The sequence below is a fragment of the Mizuhopecten yessoensis genome, unplaced genomic scaffold, assembly GCF_002113885.1.
Source record: "Mizuhopecten yessoensis strain PY_sf001 unplaced genomic scaffold, ASM211388v2 scaffold4123, whole genome shotgun sequence".
Lineage (NCBI taxonomy): Eukaryota > Metazoa > Mollusca > Bivalvia > Pectinida > Pectinidae > Mizuhopecten > Mizuhopecten yessoensis.
In genome coordinates, this window is record NW_018405387.1 from 369,075 (window position 1) to 390,969 (window position 21,895).

The 21,895-nt window shown below is 37.7% G+C and overlaps 1 protein-coding gene across 2 annotated transcripts in view; it reads left to right on the forward strand.

Annotated features, from left to right (window-relative positions):
- Positions 1-12,500: 12,500 nt before the first annotated feature.
- The window catches only part of LOC110448657, a 21,080-nt gene continuing 11,685 nt past the window's right edge, over positions 12,501-21,895 (forward strand). Inside the window, exons 1-2 of one of the 2 annotated variants that reach the window (XM_021495026.1) lie at positions 12,501-12,742; positions 14,223-14,255. In XM_021495026.1, coding sequence (XP_021350701.1) covers positions 14,235-14,255 — 21 coding nt within the window. In that variant the 5' untranslated portion in view covers positions 12,501-12,742; positions 14,223-14,234. The remainder of the gene's footprint in view (positions 12,743-14,222; positions 14,256-21,895) is intronic. The other variant, XM_021495024.1, reaches the window with a different exon arrangement.

The following is a 21,895-nucleotide window of genomic DNA, read 5'->3' on the forward strand; positions in this document are numbered from 1 at the left end:
CCTACACTCACTCACTCTCCTACACTCACTCACTCTCCTACACTCACTCACCCACCCACACTCACACTCTCCCAAACTCCAACACTCACTCACAGTCACTCTCCCATACTCATCTACACTCACTCACTATCACTCACCCCTACACTCAATCTCCTTCCATCCTCACTCTCTCTGAAACACTCTCCAACACTCACCCAAACTCACTCACACTCTCCCAAACTCCAACACTCACTCTCTCTCTCTCTCACACTCACTCTCTCTTCCACACTCACTCTCTCTCCCACACTCACTCTCTCTCCCACACTCTCTCTCTCTCCCACACTCTCTCTCTCTCCCACACTCACTCTCTCCCACACTCACTCTCCTACACTCACTCTCTCTCAAACACTCTCTCGCAATCACTATCTATCCCATTCTCTCACACTCACCATCTCCCACACTCACTCTCTATACTACACTCACTCACACTCTCACTCTCCCCCACTCCTCACTCCCTCTCAAACATTCTCTAACACTCACTCTCTCCCACACTCACTCTCTATTTACTCTCCTACACTCATTCACTCTCCTACACTCACTCACTCACATTCTCCTACACTCACTTACCCACTCACACTCACACTCTCCCAAACTCCAACACTCACTCACAGTCATTCTCCCTTACTCATCTACACCCACTCACCCCTACACTCACTCTCCTTCACTCCTCACTCTCTCTGAAACACTCTCCCACACTCCAACACTCACTCCCTCCCACACTCACTCTCATACACTCACTCTCTCTCAAACACTGTCTCGCACTCACTCTTTCTCAAACACTTTCTCACAATCACTATCTATCCCATTCTCTCACACTCAACCTCTCCCACACTCACTCTCTATACTACACTCACTCACACTCTCACTCTCCCTCTCTCCCACACTCACTCTCTATATACTCTCCTACACTCACTCACTCACTCACACTACCCTCACTCTCCTACACTCACTCACTCTCCTACACTCACTCTCCTACACTCACTCCATCTATACTCTCACTCACCCAGCCCACACTCACTCAGCCACTCTCCCATACTCATCTACACTCACTCAATCTCCCCTACACTTACTCTCCTTCACTCCTCACTCTCTCTCAAACATTCTCCAACACTCACCCAAACTCACTCACACTCTCCCAAACTCCAACACTCACCCGCACTCAATCACTCTCTCGTACTCACTCCTTCACTCTATCTCAAACACTGTCCCACACTCACTCTCACCTATACTCATTCACTCACACTCATTCACATTCTCCCACTCACCCCACTGTAAACCCAATCCCCCTATACACATTTCCAATTAGATAAACGAGGGCTACATTCGCGTTACCGGTTGAAACGGTTGAACCGGTTGAACCTGTAAAGAAAACGACAGGTACAGATTTGGACCGAGGCTGACCTCAGGAAAATTTGGTACGTGTAGATTGAGGGGTCCAGACGTACCTGGCCGAAAGTAAACTGCTGAATATTGCTAGTTTGCGTTATTTCTTTCTAAAACAATGTCAAGCCACATGTAGTTTTTAAGATACGATATGTAATTTAGTGGACGCGTGAGAGAAGGGCATAATATTCTTGATACATTGTTTTTTATTCTCCGAAACTGTGCATTTTTAGCTCTGCTTATAGAACAGTCGCAGGCTACATTCGCGTTACCGGTTGAAACGGTACGTGTGGCGCAGAAATTTTCCACGATAAACGAACACACTTGGACCGTTCTATAAGCAGAGCTAAAAATGCACAGTTTCGGAGAATAAAAAACAATGTATCAAGAATATTATGCCCTTCTCTCACGCGTCCACTAAATTACATATCGTATCTTAAAAACTACATGTGGCTTGACATTGTTTTAGAAAGAAATAACGCAAACTAGCAATATTCAGCAGTTTAGTTTCGGCCAGGTACGTCTGGACCCCTCAATCTACACGTACCAAATTTTCCTGAGGTCAGCCTCGGTCCAAATCTGTACCTGTCGTTTTCTTTACAGGTTCAACCGGTTCAACCGTTTCAACCGGTAACGCGAATGTAGCCCAAGTGTGTTCGTTTATCGTGGAAAATTTCTGCGCCACACGTACCGTTTCAACCGGTAACGCGAATGTAGCCATGTATCTTGAGCATGGTGTATCCAATCAGAGGTTACCTTTCATAGTAGATGCCTCCAATATCAGAATACAACTGCCGAAGTAACAGTCTCCTATCAGATCAGAGCTGAGCGAGAAACAATCTGCTGTCGCTGCATGACAAAAACTAAGCTAAAAGGCCAATCAGGGGTTAAGGGAGCTTTGATTACACATCAGCGCACAGTGGGCACTTCCGTGTTTGAAACAATAACAACGCTAGGAAATAGTTCAGCTTTTATATCAAATAAAATCTTTCTACGCAGGTGTGAGGTTTTTATAACATTAAATATAATACTACAACAATATTCTAACTCTCGGTCATTTTTAAGGGAGACATTTGAGCGCGCTCTGAACAATTGCATATAAATTATGTTTTAAAATGGGAAAGATAAACATTAAAATATGATATGTTTTGGCTAATTCCAAGTTGAGTAAGATGGTAGGTAACTCTTTATTGTTTAATTCTATATCAGGTAGACCAATTACAGTTAATCCCTCCCGACTACCGCTACTAATCCCTGTAATTATCGCTACCAGTACTGATTACTACTCAGATCAACTGTCTACCGTCTATCTCCTAAAATATATTATTGTATTGATGAAAAACGCTTTATAGACTGCATAGTAAATTTGTAAATGGAATGTGTGCCCCCAACCCACGCCTTTTCACTTCAACACCACCAAGTTTTGCGTTGGGGTTCAATCTATACACCATGTCTTTGAAACAGTTGAGATCTCAACAGTTTAACTTTTAAATGCTGAATAATGAATAGAGAGGCAAAAAGACACATTGGGACCTTAAGCTTGTAATATTTTGGTTAACAAGCGTAGATCTAGCTCCCCCTGGGGTCTGAGGTGATATGCCAAAAAGGGGGCACTGGGTGATAATATTAGAAAGCCTACTCCTCTAGACCACTCTGAGGCATAACTGGGATGATGAACATATTACACCCAGTACAAATGTAAGGACAGTTCATACCGTCCTTACATTTGTACTGGGTGTAATATGTAATAATATTTGTACAATATGTACATGTGAATGTAGCACGATCTTTTCCTGTCTTATAAGTGTATAGCCACCACAGGGGTCTGTATGCACGATACTTGCATCCCCTATAGTGCATTGCTATAAGCTAACTGTAGTATTATATCTCTCCCCTATAGTACATATATACATAGCTACAACAGCGCATATAGCATGATCTTTTTTTCATTTCAAAAGTATTTTATTGACAATACATATATAATACAAGCATATAAGTTAACATTAAAGAAGATATTAGAACAGTATTGACAAAAGAATAAGACAACAGGCTTTGCCTATATCAGTCTTCTTCTATTTCCGGTAGCTATGTAGAATGCTTAAATATTTAAAATGTTGTAATTCATGATCTTTGACCCTCTATAGTATATAGCTACCACAGGGGACTGTAGCACGATCTTTGCCTCCCCTGTAGTATACAGCTATCATAGAGGGTTATAGCACGATCATTGTCTCTCCTAGAGTATATAGCTACCACAAGAGACTGAAGCACAAATTTTGCCTCCTCGTTAGTATACAGCTATCATAGAGGACTATAGCATGATCTTTGCCTCCTCTATAGTATATAGCTACCACAGGGGACTGTAGCACGATCATTGTCTCCCCTGTAGTATACAGCTATCATAAAGGACTATAGCATGATCTTTGCCTCCTTTATAGTATATAGCTACCACAGGGGACTATAGCACGATCATTGTCTCCCCTGTAGTATACAGCTATCATAGAGGACTATAGCATGATCATTGCCTCCTCTATAGTATATAGCTACCACAGGGGACTGTAGCACGATCATTGTCTCCCCTGTAGTATACAGCTATCATAGAGGACTGTAGCACGATCATTGTCTCCCCTAGAGTATACAGCTATCATAGAGGACTGTAGCACGATCATTGTCTCCCCTAGATTATATAGCTACCACAGGGGACTGTAGCACGATATTTGCCTCCCCTGTAGTATACAGTCATCATAGAGGACTGTAGCACGATCATTGTCTCCCCTAGAATATATATATAACTACCACAGGGGACTGTAGCACGATATTTGTCTCCCCTGTAGTATACAGTCATCATAGAGTACTGTAGCACGATCATTGTCTCCGCTAGAATATATATATAACTACCACAGGGGACTGTAGCAAGATCATTGTCTCCCCTAGAATAGATATATAACTACCACAGGGGACTGTAGCCCGATCATTGCTTCCCCTAGAGGATATATATAACTATCACAGGGGACTGTAGCATGATCATTGCCTCCCTTATAGTATATAGCTACCACAAGGGACTGCAGCACGATCATTGCCTCCCCTAGAATATATATATAACTATCACAGGGGACTGTAGCATGATCATTGCCTCCCTTATAGTATATAGCTACCACAGGGGACTGTAGCACGAGCTAGCAGGAGACTGTAGTACGATCCTTGTCGCCTCTATAGTATATAGCTACCGCAAGGGACTGTAGCACAGATTTGTTTTCACATGACCGTGGACAGACGGACATACCGACGTATTACCGGACGATTTGGGATAATAGGATCTTACCTAAAAATGTATCTTACAAATGCAGTCAAATAGGAAAGATGTACAACGATAAAATACCAAAGAATGTAAATATTCATAACAAAATTTTAAAAAAGAAAGTATTTCTAACATAAAAAAAATCTCCACAGCGATGTTTATATATTAATTTTTGAAAAGATCAAATGTCATGGATAATTTTATATTTTTGGGCAGTGCCCGAAAGTTTCTTTATAAACAGTTCGGAGTTGGGACGTTAAATTAATAATAGATGACCGAGAGTTGTGTTCATGAGCCATTGTACATTAGTTCCTTGTGAGAAATTGCGGAGTAAGATCATTTAATGTTCTTTACATTAATACAGCTCTCTGAAATCTTATTGAATTACTATTTCGATAATTCAATGAGCTATTCATTTTTTCTCTCTCCATATTTTCCTATTATGTTAACAATATTTTCCCGTTTTGGTACGGTACCCGACGTGATCATTCGAGAACACCGCTCGTTGTTTATTGCGTTTTACTCTTTTCTTTTAATCAGTGCATGTGTATTTGCATGAATATTTAACACAGAGAATTTCGCGAATCCAATTACAAAAAGGAACAATGATATTATATGTGTTGCATGTCTCAATCAACAGAAAGAAATATGTTGATAGAGGTAAATCAGGACTTATTATAAACAAACAAAATATGATCACGGAGACCATTGAAAGAAGAACAGGAGGAAGACCAGGTATTCCGGAAGGGTAAGCGTCCCCTGCTTCCATCAACGACACCCGACATGTAAATCTAGATCAAATCACAGGTATCTGCTTCTAAAATGTGTACATCTAAATGTATTTACTTTATCTTCCCCGTTTTCGAGGCATATACTATGGTCAACTCAAAGAAATGAGAATTTAAAAATAAGTAAGTCGTATCCCTATTGCACAAAACAATGTATAAGTTCCGATAGCCTTAATATTGACAATTGCTAAAACCTACATTATATATAAATTCCCTTTGTTGTGGGGAAACATGATTCTTTGTTTCTCTTCGATCGGTCGTGTTTCACGAGGCCATTTTCGTCGAAGCAAACGCTGTACTGAAAGTAATATTTTGTTTGACATGTAGAGACCGAAATATCAACACTGCATCACCATTCCCACCATCCTTGAACAAGGAGATACTCTTTAGGCCGTATATTCCAAAATAAGGTATTTTTTAAGTAAAAAGGCATTGTGGGATAAGTATGAAACTACCAATATATATGCCAAGTTGCATGTGTTGTGATTGTTGGCCCGGGGTCCCCATTGTGTGTGTGTAATGGTGGTGGGCGACCTTAGGATGAGAGACTGCGAGATTTGGGCACGCGCTGGGCGAGACCTGACAGACAGATGACGGCCCGATACTGTTATCACTGAGTGAGAGGAATAACTAGCCTACACCTTAATTACGGGTAAAGTTTAGAGTTGCTTCTGTACTTTACATGCTTATCACAAAATGCCTTTTATATACAATCAGCGCACAAATATTGGAAAATGACAACAACAACTGATAAAACAATGAAATGGGTTAACTTAAACGATTAAAACAGATACTTTCCTTGAAGCTTACAGACTTAAAATTACCAACAAATTAATCTTCATATGTTAAACTAACCATTTTACTGTAGTTGTGATGGCAAATGTGCTGAACACATACTAGCACGGTATGCACGATATTACTTTCATCAGACAAATGACCAGTGAAACGTACAGGTATATACACAAATGTGAAAAATATGCACGAGATGACAATTACAGTCGCTGTCCATTAGACTATGCTATACGTGTGTGTACAGTTGTTGTAAAGTAAGATGAATCAAACGGAAAAAACGATTATCCTACACATTGTTTAATGCCTGGAGATAGATGTGCGAGAGTCTATTTGACCCCTCATCTCGATTCAGAACTGGCCCAATGTTGCGTATCCAGGTTTCTTCCTTTCTCTGCAACAAGAACATATCCTTTTAGCTGTATATTCCAGCCAATAATTTGATTTTGCTGAGCGGTATGGCCGGTCCGTGGATAAAAATGTGTTTGTTTTTTTTGTGTTTCATAGATTACAACCTAATAGTTTGATATTAAATGTTACCAGGAAAAAATTGGTAGCAGAATGTCAGACGCCTAAACCACTTAGCCACCGCATTAGAAACATTAGCAACATAAGCACCACATGCATGTGTCTGTTACACCCGTCGATACAGAAAAGGACATTAACTTTGTGAAAACTCTTTGTCATGGTTTTATATTGGAATACACAACAACATATTTTAACATTTAACCCAGTCAAATTTTGAGAAGCTAAGAAAAAGAACAAGCACATTTCCGGACATGATAGAAATAACGAACAAAGGGTGATCACTCTTTTAAAGATCGTGGAATCCCAAAGTGAAAGCACTACTTGGTCATAATGGTAAAGCCTGCTTGTTTTCAGGACGGAAGTCCGAACTCTCAAGACAAGATTTAAAAGCTGGAAAATTCAACGGCAATAATTCTTTTTAAAAAAATCCTCTAACCTAAATTCTGAAAGTGAAAGTATAACTACACGTCATTGTAATAACTCATATCTAGTCATGCTGAATCATGGAGGATTATAACTATCAATATTAATATCGCCCATTGTGTGTCCTTTATTTTTAATGCTTCTTAGTTTTCCCCATGTGGTTAAAGTTTCACTACGCCAAAATGTTACATTTAATTGGTTTGACCTATATTTTGATGCTGCCTTTGTTTTGTCGATGGATCAGAAGATGTTTACCTTTTCCGAGAAACTGGCCTTATTCTCGTTGTGCATTTTCCATGGTTTCCTCTTCCTGAAGATATTTTGTTTGTTTAACAATTTCCTTAGCTTTATTGGTTTTAAGTATTAACTACAATTTGGTTGGGGTCTTTCAATGAGGGAAACATGCAAAGTGCCTAAAAATATTGCAATATGAGCAAGTAAGGCTAACTAGCGGTTATTTATCAGACTAAATAGTTTGATGTTTTACGTTTGGAACATAACCAAAGTTTTCTCTGTAATATATGAGCTTAAAATAGATAATGCAGGAACATCTACTTGGGCTTTCTTTTCACACAGACCTCTAAAAATTGAATATATTGGGTCAATTGAAATCAAACGTCTTACTGGTGTTAAAATGAGTTCACAATCATGCGTTGTTTCTCAAGTCTAGCTGAAATCAAGGTTGTCCTACCTAAGGTTTGTTGCCAATCCATTTTTGTTTTCAATGTTAAAATTAAATCAACATCCCACTCTTGCCAAATGATATTGTTGTACTGTACTCTACGATTTGTTTATTTTGATGCTGTTAAAAAAAAACAATTTCTAATTTACTCGGGGAAATAGCCCTGGTCGTGGGGATCCAGAAACTTGCTCTATCCCTCATAACTATACTTTAACGGTATAACAGAAACTAGTTATTTCATGTCATAGGTAGGGTCTGGGGTCCTTTTTTAATACATTCTGTCATGATGATTAAGTGATAAAAACTATAATTAACAAAAGTGTGTCATGCAGTTATTGTGGTTTGCATGCGATAAACTCATGCATTACATCGCATATGCGTACTGTAGAACACATTTTCAAATGTATTAATGAAGTAAACAAAAAAAAAGTATTTCACCAAGGATTAAAATGTAAATCGATATTGATGAAAATGCTATAGAAATGTGGCGCTTCAGTCACATTCCATGTACATAAACCCAAACTATTGTTTTTTGACCATATTCCAATCGATAAATCAATATGGGGTTGATCGATATGCAAAACGTTTTTTAAGACCTGATGGCAGAATTGATTCAGAACTATCAGTACTTTGGGGGTAGCAGAAAAAAAGTCCTAAAAAGTGGGCATATCCATGTGGATCATCAACACAAGTTTCATATGCAAGAAAGATGAAATAATTAAGAAAAAATTAGAGTGTAGAAATTTGATGGAACCCGAGTTTTATCTTGGAAATACTCTTACAAAAGCAAAAAAGTCCCAAATTGAAAAGTCATTTTATGGGAGACGATTTACAGGTTTATGGTAAATTGCGAAAAATTGATATAACATATGGCCAATTGTTATATATCATTTTTAAGACAATTGTATATGTAACTTAAATGTGCCAGCAAATTGCAATTATGTTTTTGTTTTTGCCACACTGATCCTATTAAAGGCACACGGGAAGGTAATTATTTTGAACTTCAGTGTAAGGGGCGCTGCAGTGAAACTTGCGGTCCAGGTGAAGTTTAAACGTTGTTTTAAAACGTAATTGTTCAAATTAATTGGTTTACACTAAAACTTCCAAAATGTATAGTGTACCGATTTTCACCTTCTATGCAACACCTCCTTTGGCAATTTTCGGGGAACAGTACGGCAGCGCAACGGTATCACATCGCTAAGAACGGTAAAACATCGTTGTAGCGAGCAATGAGACTACAACGGTAGTACTCCGGTATGGCTTCGTTAACATTGATATCGGTAGAGCACCGGTAACTCCGGGATCCCCTTAATTGATCGGCGGCTATCCAGAGGCCTTTATTTATACCGTACCGGTACCGATGTGATACCGTAGCACTACCGAATACCACGAAGTAGTACTGATGCATCGCCGATGTACTACCGTTCTTAGCGATGTGCAACAGTATTACTCCGCTATAGCTCTGGTCAATGGTGGCACATCGATAGAACAACAGCGACGCAACGGTATAGCATCGGCGGCGCATCGGTAACATTATGGTGACAGAAACGTTGTATCGGTATCACAACGGTATCAAAACGGGAATGCCGGTTACTTCATCGGTATTGCTACGGTCAATTTTGATTTTTCAAGTGCTTTCTCGCAGGAGCTCTGTCGGTTTTCTAGCCGTTGTTAATTTTATGTTCCGGTTTAGTCCCGGCGAGGTATATCGGTACTGTCTGAAAGACCCTTTACATATGAGCAATATAAACACGCTAACTTGCAGTATATTAATCCATACGTATTGCATGAAATGCATTTTTGTATACAGCTACAACCTCGACTTTGTGTATATAATGAAATGAGAGTATAAGTAAATTTGTTTTGCGACAAGGTTTGAAAAAAATCAAATGCCAACTTAGCTGAGAGCAAACCATGTTTTGCATATTGTGTACAAATATTGCATTGTATAATATGAAGTAAAAAGGGAGAAAATTATCGATAGTAATACTTTTTTAAATGTACTTTTAAAAACTGTACATTGTATTGTATTGGTGATTGTTATCTTTTATTGGATTGAGACTATTGTATGAGGTCACCATTAATTAGTACATTTCTATAACAATGAGTTTGATGACTGGACTTTATATACAAACTAAATTCCTGTTTACAATAACATTTTTGTAGATACGAATGCCAGTTTTAGACGGAAAAGACTTTATGCGAATTTTTCGAGGGGTGATTTAAAGGACTTTGTATGGTTATACATTCGGGGGCCAAAACAGGCCCAAACTATACATAACCATTCGGCACCAATACCGGAAACATGTTATCCAGAAAACAATGTTTTATTAATATTACTACTGGAGCAAGCAGTGACTGAATATGGAGGATATTGAATCGTTTTCCCGTTGAATACCATAAATAGTTCAAGCAATAAGTTAAATGCGGGTCTACTGTTTGGTATAAATCTTAGATTAAACTAACAAAATTACAACAAAAAAACACTGTAACCTGTGTTAGTTCAACAAAAGAATGAATCAACTGTAGCCCACTGCATTTAAGCGTATAAGACGACTAATGTGGATCATTGGAAGTTAAACACGATATAAAAACATAATGCTTCACCCCACTTCGTGTTCGCGTACAATGTATAATGCGACAAGGTTTGCTCTCAGCTAAGTTGACATTTGAAAACAATCATACTGCTTGTCAGAGTAAGTGGCAATTAACCCGGTATAATGGCGAAATGCCACTTATTAATTGTTTGTTACATTTTTTTTTTCATTTTTTTCTTCTTTTTAAGAATCATTTTTAAGGGAACTTGATCGTCTTCCGTTGGAAACCCTTTATTTTGTTACACTGATGTTAATAATGCATTGTAACACAATATTTGATCGTAATGACAATGTAAACGACCGTCATTGAAATCTGACAAAATCATGTTCATGGCAATATCGTGTTAAAGTCGCTGACTTTGTTTGGCTTTCTCAATTGACCAAACAAATTTAATTGAAGCTTCCTGACTACGTATTATTGTTTGACCTGCAACAAAATCGATATATGCTCCTTCATGTCCTCCATACAAAACGTAATCGTTTACATGTCCTGCATAGGAATTATGAGAAAATAACTACATCTAGGTTTACGAGGGAAGATTTCGACTTTTTAATATTGAAGTTTCCTTTTCTTGATAGTAACACCCATGTTCCCTGCTTACGTTGTTTTCATGTTGCGGCTAATTTGGCATTCACATGCGTATCCCTATGACTTTAGTGATAGATGTCGACTGCTGACGGACAAACTGACAACACGGGGTTAACAAAATGCATGTTGATAAAGACAATTAACAAATTCTGTGGTCGACAGCATGTATCTCATTCGGAAAAACGTAGTGATAAGAATGTCGATTTTTTTCATTATGCTCATTAGCGTGCCATATGTTTTTTCTTGTCACTTCTCGATTTCTCGATGTGAGGACGTGTTCTTACTTTGATTTGACTTAGATTTGCATATCGTGTGTCGTCCCTGCAGAAGAAGACGCCTACCCCTCTGAAACACCAGGTCTTATTCCCCTTGTACTTTTCAAATATTTTCCATGTGCTTCTTTCTTTTTTGTTTTAATAGTAGACCCTTTAGACCTTGCCCTCTCCATTTTGAGTTCGAATTATTGCTTTGTTCGGTATTGTTTTGCTGTTGTAAATAATAGACCATTTAGACCACCTCTTAGTAACCATCAGTGCCTGTTCACTAAATGAAATAACTGATAAATGAAAAACGTGTAGTACTAATGATTTAAACAAATTACTTGTTAAATGCAGTAAATTTACATGAGTGCACAAAAAAGAAAATGAAAAAATCTTTCTCCAAAATGTATGTGAATTCAAACTAACCTGGAATTCGTCCGATTAACTTGAAATGAGACGCAAAGTTAATGAAATGTCAGTGTTTGGTAATTTATACGACGAAATAGGTTTTTTGTTAAATAAACATCGGTGAGCTAATGCTGGTCGTGTCAATGGCCTAAACTGACATTTTACTATTGTCCCGTAAATGTGATCCCCTGCCAGAAATATACGCCGAATGGCACTTTCAAAAGGCATTATAGAAGAAATATATGTTGCAGAAAGACAATGGAATGTCAGCTTTGTTACATGTGGTGATTTTTGGTTCAGTCGGCAAGTTTCTCTAATATACAGATCTAGAACTAACATTGCGCTGTCAAAACAACGGCTTGCACCTTTATCTTATAAAACAATTCTTGTGACATAGCATTGCGCTACCTAACACGTAAAAAGGGTGATATCTCCGTCAAGGAAATATCGAATAAATGCGGTTTCTGATGTAAATTGTAATACCAGAATATCTTACTATTCATTGTCTGTAAGTAGGTTATGAATATTTACTAAAATGTATATTAAAACTTATTACTTGTTAAACAAATATGTTATTCCTGGCTTGATAATAAGGGCCATGCATATTGGAAACATTATGTAAAATATTCAACGGCTATAAATGACGTACAATTATCATAGTTAAATAACCCTTCCGAGTATTTAAATATTACGTGTCGTTTCTTTTCTGTGTGGAGTTCATGAAATAGTTCATGGCCTCGCGTCATACAAATGATCCCGCTCGGTCAAAATAACTAGGGTAACATACTATGTTATGTAAATATAATGTGAAGGATATAATAAATATGTTTAGTACTTGCGCACTGCATTTACATCAAGGCGATAGAAAGAATCTGGTGCCACTATTTGTGTATCGAGATTAGGAAATCGCACAAGGATTAAAGTCATTTGGAATTAACGTCTAAAACACGATTATAAGGTAAGATGAACGGAAAAAAATTGTCTTTTCAGAAAAGGACAGATAAACTATCTCATATATAAAATAAAAGCACGGGACTTTTCTTTCCCCCCTTTGTTTGGAAAACAACAATTAACGTAATAAAAGTAATATATTGAAAACTTGATTAGAATTTAAATAAGTTTTTTTTCAATAGTGTAATATTTCCTTAATATGAATTTTAAGATTTATTAAAGAAAAGTGAGGAATTTTACTAAGATTTCCTGTTGGCTATCATGAGAACATGACCGAGAGGGTTTCTGGTGGCGTTAGGTAGGAGACATGTTAGTGGCTATATGTGGAAGGGTGTTACTAGGGGCGTTTTAGTGGCTATATACTGCAGGAAATTAGTAAGGGCGTTTTGTGGTAACAGATAGAAGGATATTACTAGGGGATTTTTAGAACACTGTACACTGTAGCTATATATTGAAGGATATACATAGGAGCGTTTAGTGGCTATATATTGAAGGATATTACTTTGGGCGATTTAGTGACTATAATTGAAGGATATGAGCATGACTAAGGACGTTTTATTAGCTATATATTGGAGGATATTACTAGGGGCGATGTAGTGGCTATATATTGTAGGATATAACCATGGGCGTTTTTCTAGCTATAGATTGAAGGATATTACTAGGGGCGATGTAGTGGCTATATATTGAAGGATATTACTAGGGGCGATTACTAGCTTTAGATTGAGGATATTACTATGGGCGATTTATTAGCTATATATTGAATGATATTACTAGGAATGTTTTAGTGACTATAGATTAAATGATATTAATAGGGGTGTTCTAGTGACTATAGATAGAATGATATTAATAGGGGTGTTCTAGTGACTATATATTGAATGATATTACTAGGGATGTTCTAGTCACTATAGATTGAAGGATATTACCAGATGTTTTTATCAGCTCTGATTGAAGTTACTGAAGTTGTTCTCGGAGCTATATGTTGAAGATATTCCTAATCTCTTTCTGGTGGTCATAAAGTCAAAAATATACGTTCTGGTTGCTAGTTTGAAGGATTTTACAATATTTTTCTCTTCAATCAAACCAACACGAAGGACACACTCAATTATAGTCTCCATATTTACCTACCGAAATTCGTATTAAATATCATAATCTATCTTCTCTTTCAAATGTTTCTCAAAAGGAATTATCTCATTTAATTTGACTATATATTATTTTCTATACGTATCATATTAAGTAATAATTACTTGCTTTTGTGAAGATTTATTTTTCATTATTTTTTTTTATTTATTTATTTATTAATTCCAGACATATCATAAACATGAGGAACCGTCTGAGAATGGAATACATCAGCTACGGTCCTTTACATTAATACTCTCTTAATTAAGCATACATATTTAAGTTTGATTTGAATAATATGTGAAGAAAATATTCATGTATTATTCTGAAACCATTATTTTAGATATTTTAAGTTGACTTCATTCTTTTAGGTTAATTAAAGCATGAAGGACAGCAAACCACAGGTAGGTAAACACATTTCGTTATATTCTGTTAATTTAAAAGCATCAATGTCATCATTTTACACGTACATGTTTGTACAAAATGAAGACAATATTAGAGATTGATAAAGATATTCTTTGTAAATATGTATATATTAAAATGAAACTACTGAATTGTAAACAAAACTGTGCTGTACAAAATCGATTTTTTTAAGCGAGAGTAATGTCAGATGCATTGTTATGAGAGTTTGTTGTAAAATATTCGACAGTTCGGAGAGATGACGTTTAAGATCAATATTGGTTGTGTCTGCTAAAAACACATAGAAGAAATATGATGTAGTAGTAATTACCATAATGTGTAATATTGCACAAATTTAGCGAAAAGTATTGGCCTGACAATATTATTTCAATATTGTGTAGGACCTGGCGTACGTGTATGTTGTCAAGTCGATGTGTTGTCCGAGATTATAATGTTTTGTCCGAGATTATAAAGTTTTGTCCGAGATTATAATGTTTTGTCCGAGATTATAATGTTTTGTCCGAGATTATAATGTTTATAGCTGTTTTTCAACAACAAGTAACATTGCGATTTGTTCAAGCTGGCATCCACGATGTTAAAATTATGTTTGTATGAAATTTTATCTGGAAAAATTGAGCGCAAGAACTATCGAGCAATGTAAATATAGTGGGTAAGCCTGTTTCCTTTTATTACCGGTATTGTTTGTTAAAAAAAAAAACATTACCAAGAAAACTGGTTTCTATTTTGGCTATGTTTAGGCATCATCAGCCAATTATACACAGAATGTATATTTCTTTGTTTTAGTTTTTATTCAAACGGGTAGATACATCAATCGTGTCACGTGTGCCATCATCAATCTGCTTTTGTGACAAGTGACTATTTTATTGGTGTCGCAAGTAAATATATTGTTTACAAAATCATTACCAATATTATAAACAATTAAAATAGTTTATATTTAATAATGATAATAATAATAATGTTAATGCTGCCTTTGTGTCCATTTTGTAATTAACATATTTGCATTGGACTACATCGTTGAAAAATGTGTCAACGCTTGACCAGCGAGTAGTGACGACCTGACATGTCGACCATAGAGCATGTTTGGGACGATGTGTAACGTGCTAGGTGACGTAACACCCTTACATGTCGTCCATAGAGCATGTTTGGGACGATGGGTAACGTGTAAGGTGACGTAACAACCTGACATGTCGTCCATAGAGCATGTTTGGGACGAAGGATGGTTTGTTAGGTGACGTAAAAACCTGACATGCCGCCAATAGAGAATGTTTGGGACGATGGGTAACGTGTTAGGTGACGTAACAACCTGGCATGTCGTCCATAGAGCATGTTTGGGACGATGGGTAACGTGTAAGGTGACGTAACAACCTGACATGTCGCCAATAGAGCACGTTTTGAACGATTGGTAACGTGTAAGGTGACGTAACACACTGACATGTCGTCCATAGATAATGTTTGGGACAATGGATCACGTGTTTGGTGACGTAACAACCTGGCATGTCGACGATAGAGCATGTTTGGGACGATGGGTAACGTGTTAGGTGACATAACAACCTGACATGTCGTACATAGATCATGTTTGGGACGATGGGTAACGTGCTAGGTCACGTAACACCCTTACATGTCGTCCATAGAGAATGTTTGGGACGATGGGTAACGTGTAAGGTGACGTAACAACCTGACATGTCGCCAATAGAGCACGTTTTGAACGATTGGTAACGTGTAAGGTGACGTAACACACTGACATGTCGTCCATAGATAATGTTTGGGACGATGGATCACGTGTTTGGTGACGTAACAACCTGGCATGTCGACGATAGAGCATGTTTGGGACGATGGGTAACGTGTTAGGTGACGTAACACCCTTACATGTCGTCCATAGAGAATGTTATGGACGATGGGTAACAGGTAAGGTACCGTAACAACCTGACATGTCGTCCATAGAGCATGTTTGGGACGATGGGTAACGTGTTAGGTGACATAACAACCTGACATGTCGTACATAGATCATGTTTGGGACGATGGGTAACGTGTTAGGTGACGGAACACACTGACATGTCGTCCATAGAGCATGTTTGGGACGATGGGTAACGTGTAGGGTGACGTAACACCCTTACATGTCGTCCATAGAACACGTTTTGAACGATGGATAACGTGTTAGGTGACGTAACAACCTGGCATGTCGACCATAGAGCATGTTCGGGACGATAGGTAACGTGTTAGGTGACGTAACACCCTGACATGTCGTCCATAGGGAATGTTTTGAACGATGGATAACAAAATAGGTGACGTAACAACCTGACATGGCGACCATAGAGCATGTTTGGGACGATGGGTAACGTGTTAGGTGACGTAACACCCTGACATGTCGTCCATGGATAATGTTTTGAACGATGGATAACAAGATAGGTGACGTAACAACCTGACATGTCGTTCATAGAGCATGTTTGGGACGATGGGTAACGTTTTAGGTGACGTAACACCCTGACATGTCGCCAATAGATAATGTTTGGGACGATGGGTAACGTGTAAGGTGACGTAACAACCTGACATGTCGTCCATAGATCATGTTTGGGACGATGGGTAACGTGTTAGGAGACGTAACACACTGACATGTCGTTCATAGAGAATGTTTGGGACGATGGGTAACGTGTAAGGTGACGTAACAACCTGACATGTCGTCCATAGAGCATGTTTGGGACGATGGGTTACGTGTCAGGTGACGTAACACCCTGACATGTCGTCCATAGAGAATGTTTGGGACGATGGATAACGTGTTAGGTGACGTAACAACCTGGCATGTCGACCATATAGCATGTTGGGGACGATAGGTAACGTGTTAGGTGACGTAACACCCTGACATGTCGCCCATAGAGAATGTTTTGAACGATGGATAACAAGATAGGTGACGTAACAACCTGACATGTCGACCATATAGCATGTTTGAGACGATGGGTAACGTGTTAGTTGACGTAACACCCTGACATGTCGTCCATAGAGAATGTTTTGAACGATGGATAACAAGATAGGTGACGTAACAACCTGACATGTCGTCCATAGAGCATGTTTGGAACGCTGGATAACGTGTTAGGTGACGAAACAACCTGGCATGTCGACCATAGAGCATGTTTGGGACGATGGGTAACGTGTTAGGTGACGTAACACACTGACATGTCGTCTATAGATCATGTTTGGGACGATGGATAACGTGTTAGGTGACGTAACACCCTGACATGTCGACCATAGAGCATGTTTGGGACGATGGGTAACGTGTTAGGTGACGTAACACCCTGACATGTCGTCCATAGAGAATGATTTGAACGATGGATACCAAGATAGGTGACGTAACAACCTGACATGTCGACCATAGAACATGTTTGGGACGATGGGTAACGTGTTAGGTGACGTAACACCCTGACATGTCGCCCATAGAGCATGTTTGGGACAAATGGTAGTGTGTTAGGCGACGTAACAACATGACATTTCGACCATAGAGCATGTTTTGGACGATGGGTAACGTGTTGGGTGACGTAACAACCCGACATGTCGTCCATAGAGAATGTTTTGAACGATGGATAACAAGATAGGTGACGTAACAACCTGACATGTCGACCATAGATCATGTTTGGGACGATGGGTAACGTGTTAGGTGACGTAACACCCTTACATGTCGCCCATAGAGAATGTTTGGGACGATGGGCAACGTGTTAGGTGACGTAACAACCTGACGTGTCGTCCCTAGAGCATGTTTGGGACGATGAGTAACGTGTTAGGTGACGTAACACCCTGACATGTCGCCCATAGATAATTTTGCTGGAGCTTGCCCAAACTTTGTATGATGGATGGGACACCGTTGCCCCCGCTTACGTTATCCGTCGTTTGACAAGTCCAATGTGACAACACTGCAGCGCTGTTTCCTAAATAAATATTGTTAAAAATGCAACAAAAATGATAGATTCTACATTTAAAGGATAGTTTACCTTACTTTTCACTGATCATATACATTGTATTGACAGTATCTCATTGTATTTGCATATCAGTTACATGTAGCCAGTTTTTTTTCACTTTTAACGGATGTATTTCACAAAGCTTGTCAAAATTATTCATCATGCTACAAAATGTAACCCTTGTTATTTTAATTCATAAGATAATTATATTCCAATGTCACCTGATACAGACTGATACCAGATTGTTTTTTTATGGAACAAAGCCAGGACAAAATTTTGTCATGTTACCTAACTTGCGTCTTCAAGTTGAATTAAGTTTTATATTTTAAAATTGAGTCACCTACATTACTGTACTGTAGAGTGAAGACACTATTATAGAGTTTTTATGCAAATATATAAAATCTTGTATGGTATCTAAAACATATTTTGATGCAAATCCAGGTCATGGTTGTCTTAAAACATAAAGATTGCATACAAAAACGGGTCTTCAATGTTGTTATTCCTCCGCAAACTTAGAACATCTTCTTTGTAAATCATTATTTCAAATTTTGTTTTAGAATAAACAGGTGTTGTTTGGAACAAGGTACGAAATGTAATGCACCATCGTGTATAGCAGAGATATATTAAAGCCGCAGGAATATTAAAAGGTGTGAATTAAAATCTTAAATCTGTAACTTATGCAATACATAAAAATATGAAATATCAATTATGCAAATATGCAAAAGATAATTGATAGTTCTAATTCATTTGAGATGTAACACGACATTCGATTGGTCAATCAAAATCATTTGCGACAGTATAGTCCGCAAATAATGGCGATTATTAATGACATCATTGACCCCGACTGACCCTGACACGTCGTGAAATTGATTATTCGTGACGTCCCGAACAATAGCATGACCTCAAAAGGTAAACGCAATTCCGTCTCTCTTTGAATATTCCTGATGTCACCAATCCATGGCAGAATGACCCAGAATTTGAAGAAAACACTCAAAAATATCTTAAAATCGTCGTTTCTTTTGGTTTGTGTGGATTATATGACTACCGTCTCCGCTTCGCGTCGCCAGTAAATTTAAATTTGCGACAGTATAATCACGATATACAGCCGCAAATTTCAAAATACAGTAGTGTTATCCCCTAAATGTGCTATCAATTCATTGCAAAACACATCCACCATTTTTGGAGAATTTAATGACGTGATTAAAACATGCTTTACTAGGGACATAAATAATTAAATTGCCAATAAAAGTCTTCAGCTGAATACACAATAAAATATTTACCGGTTTGTTGGCTATGCTAATAGAGACAAAATACGAATTCCTCTTTTACAACATGAAGTATATTAACATCTATAAATAGTCTTTGAATTCTTAAGCTCACGTGTGTCGCACTAAACAAATATTTCAATGATATCTTGTTTTTAAAGTGACATATTTTTAAACATTTGTTACAACGTGAAAAAGGTTAATGTAAATGGCTTAACTTTCTTTTTTGTTGACATTCTTTCGGTAGATTTTCATTTTTTTTTGTTACGCCAGTGCAATATAACTTAATCATAATATCGTACAATATATGAGTATGGGGTCTGTTTAGAAGGAGCCTGCCATTCCATGCCGGAATTTAGTGTCTTCCTAAAAGAGATATCCATTAACTCATTTCACCCTTAGGAGCATAAGGAATTTAAACCTTACTTTACTGTCAATTTGAATAATAATGACCTCATGTCCTTTCAGTATAGGATCGAATAGAAATGCTAAATATGTTAAATACAAATGACTGACGTGGTATCTTACAGGTACGTTACTCAACGTTAAAATGTACATGTTCATTATAAGGCTAGCTATAGATTTAAATGAGTGCTTCAATTCAGTTTATGAATTTAAGAATCGTCCTTTCTTTATCAATGTTCCAGCTACTCTTGTAGATCCTTTATTAGACCAGGCGATTGCTTTTCGATTTTTTTAATTAATATTTTTCAAAATAAATGGAAGTTTTGTGGAAGATGATTTTTTGTTAGTTTGAATTTAAAACTATGTGACGACTCTCCGGGTAAATATGCCGGATTGTTATTTTGAATATCTATTTTTTTTTTGAAATTGCATTGAAAACGCCACGTGGTCATATAAAAATCGCGCCTATATAGATAGAAATGTCCTCTTTTTTTAAAATTTAAGCATGACTTTCAAAGGCTCATTAAAAAGCCGGCCTATTTTCAATGCAGCCTTACGTTTGAAGTTAATCAGTAAGCCTTTTATGGCATATTCTCAATGCCTTTTTCTTTCGCAATGAAAAATATAATAAAAGGGATTTTTAACGAATGTTTTTTTCTTTTATCAAATTGTTGCAGTAAAACCCCATGCTATGTGATAGTTACCCCTCCATCTAGGAAATGTGGCTCCTACCTGGAACCCAATGCATATTTCAAGACCGGCCTACTTTCAAAGACGTCTTATTTTCATATGTTGAATGTAAGGAACAATGACTTAATTTTAATGCCAGCCCATTTTCAAATCAGGCTTATTATCGAAATTTTAGGGTATACTACAGTAACAAATTGCAAATATCTTTGTGTTATTAATTGTTTGAATTGTATTCAATAGTAAAAAAAAATCGTCATTTTTACATTATTATGCTGTTTTTGCCTACGTTTATTTTTACAAGTATATATGTAGAAAAATAGGATTGAAACATTGTAAATGTCTTCACAAATGCATTGGAAACAAGAAAATGCAGCAAAGCTGCTGGACACCAAACCATTTTATGAAAATGACTTACCGACAGTCCACCAACCACGAGGGAACGGATCCTGCATACTTTAATCTATTTAATTATAATCATATAAATTGTAAATGGCATTAATTGTGTTGTTCAGAATATTCAGTTCACGCTCAATATCTAGTTGTAACCGCACGTTTTGGGCCAAATGTCAATGATTTGGTAATAATGTCATCTTCTAAGAGAGAGAGAGAGAAGCCGGGGACATAAGACGATTTACATAAACTATCATTTACACCTTTTGTCAAAATTGCAGCAATTTTTGCATATATAATTCTTTTGACAATGTCCCTATTTGACTATTTTGGATAAAATATCAACCATTTTCTAGGATAAAGGGTCAATCGTAGCCCCCCTCCCCCCGTCCCTTTAAATAATAGTTATTAATTCTCGAGACTGCAACGAAGACATATTTTGACAACGCTGGTTTTTTGGTTGTTACCTTTTCAGGCGCTAACTACTAGCCAAATGCCACCTGGCTAATATCTCCCCATGTGTGTATGACTGCGTGTGTGCTGGAAATGTATACGTAAAATGTGGTGTGTTTGTAGCGGGATCGTGCTTCATACGGCATCATTTATAGTGCCACCTCGCTTGAATGCTACAGCACAAATACCGCAACATTCTCCCCAGACCAATTTATACTCCACCTGGGTTGTTGGAGTTGTATAGGCAGGAGAAAAACACTTGCTCTGCATATCCATGCATACGACAACTTCTGGGATCGAACCCCGGCCGCATGGAAGGCCGTTGTGTTAACTTTGACCACTCGACCATATTAGCATGACATATTGTTCAGAACGACGTTAACAAAAAGGGACCGAGATTGCCCCTGTCCCGATATATTTTGAAATAAAAGTCCTCAGCAGGCAGGGGTTTAGGGGGATAAGGTATCCTGGTTTAAC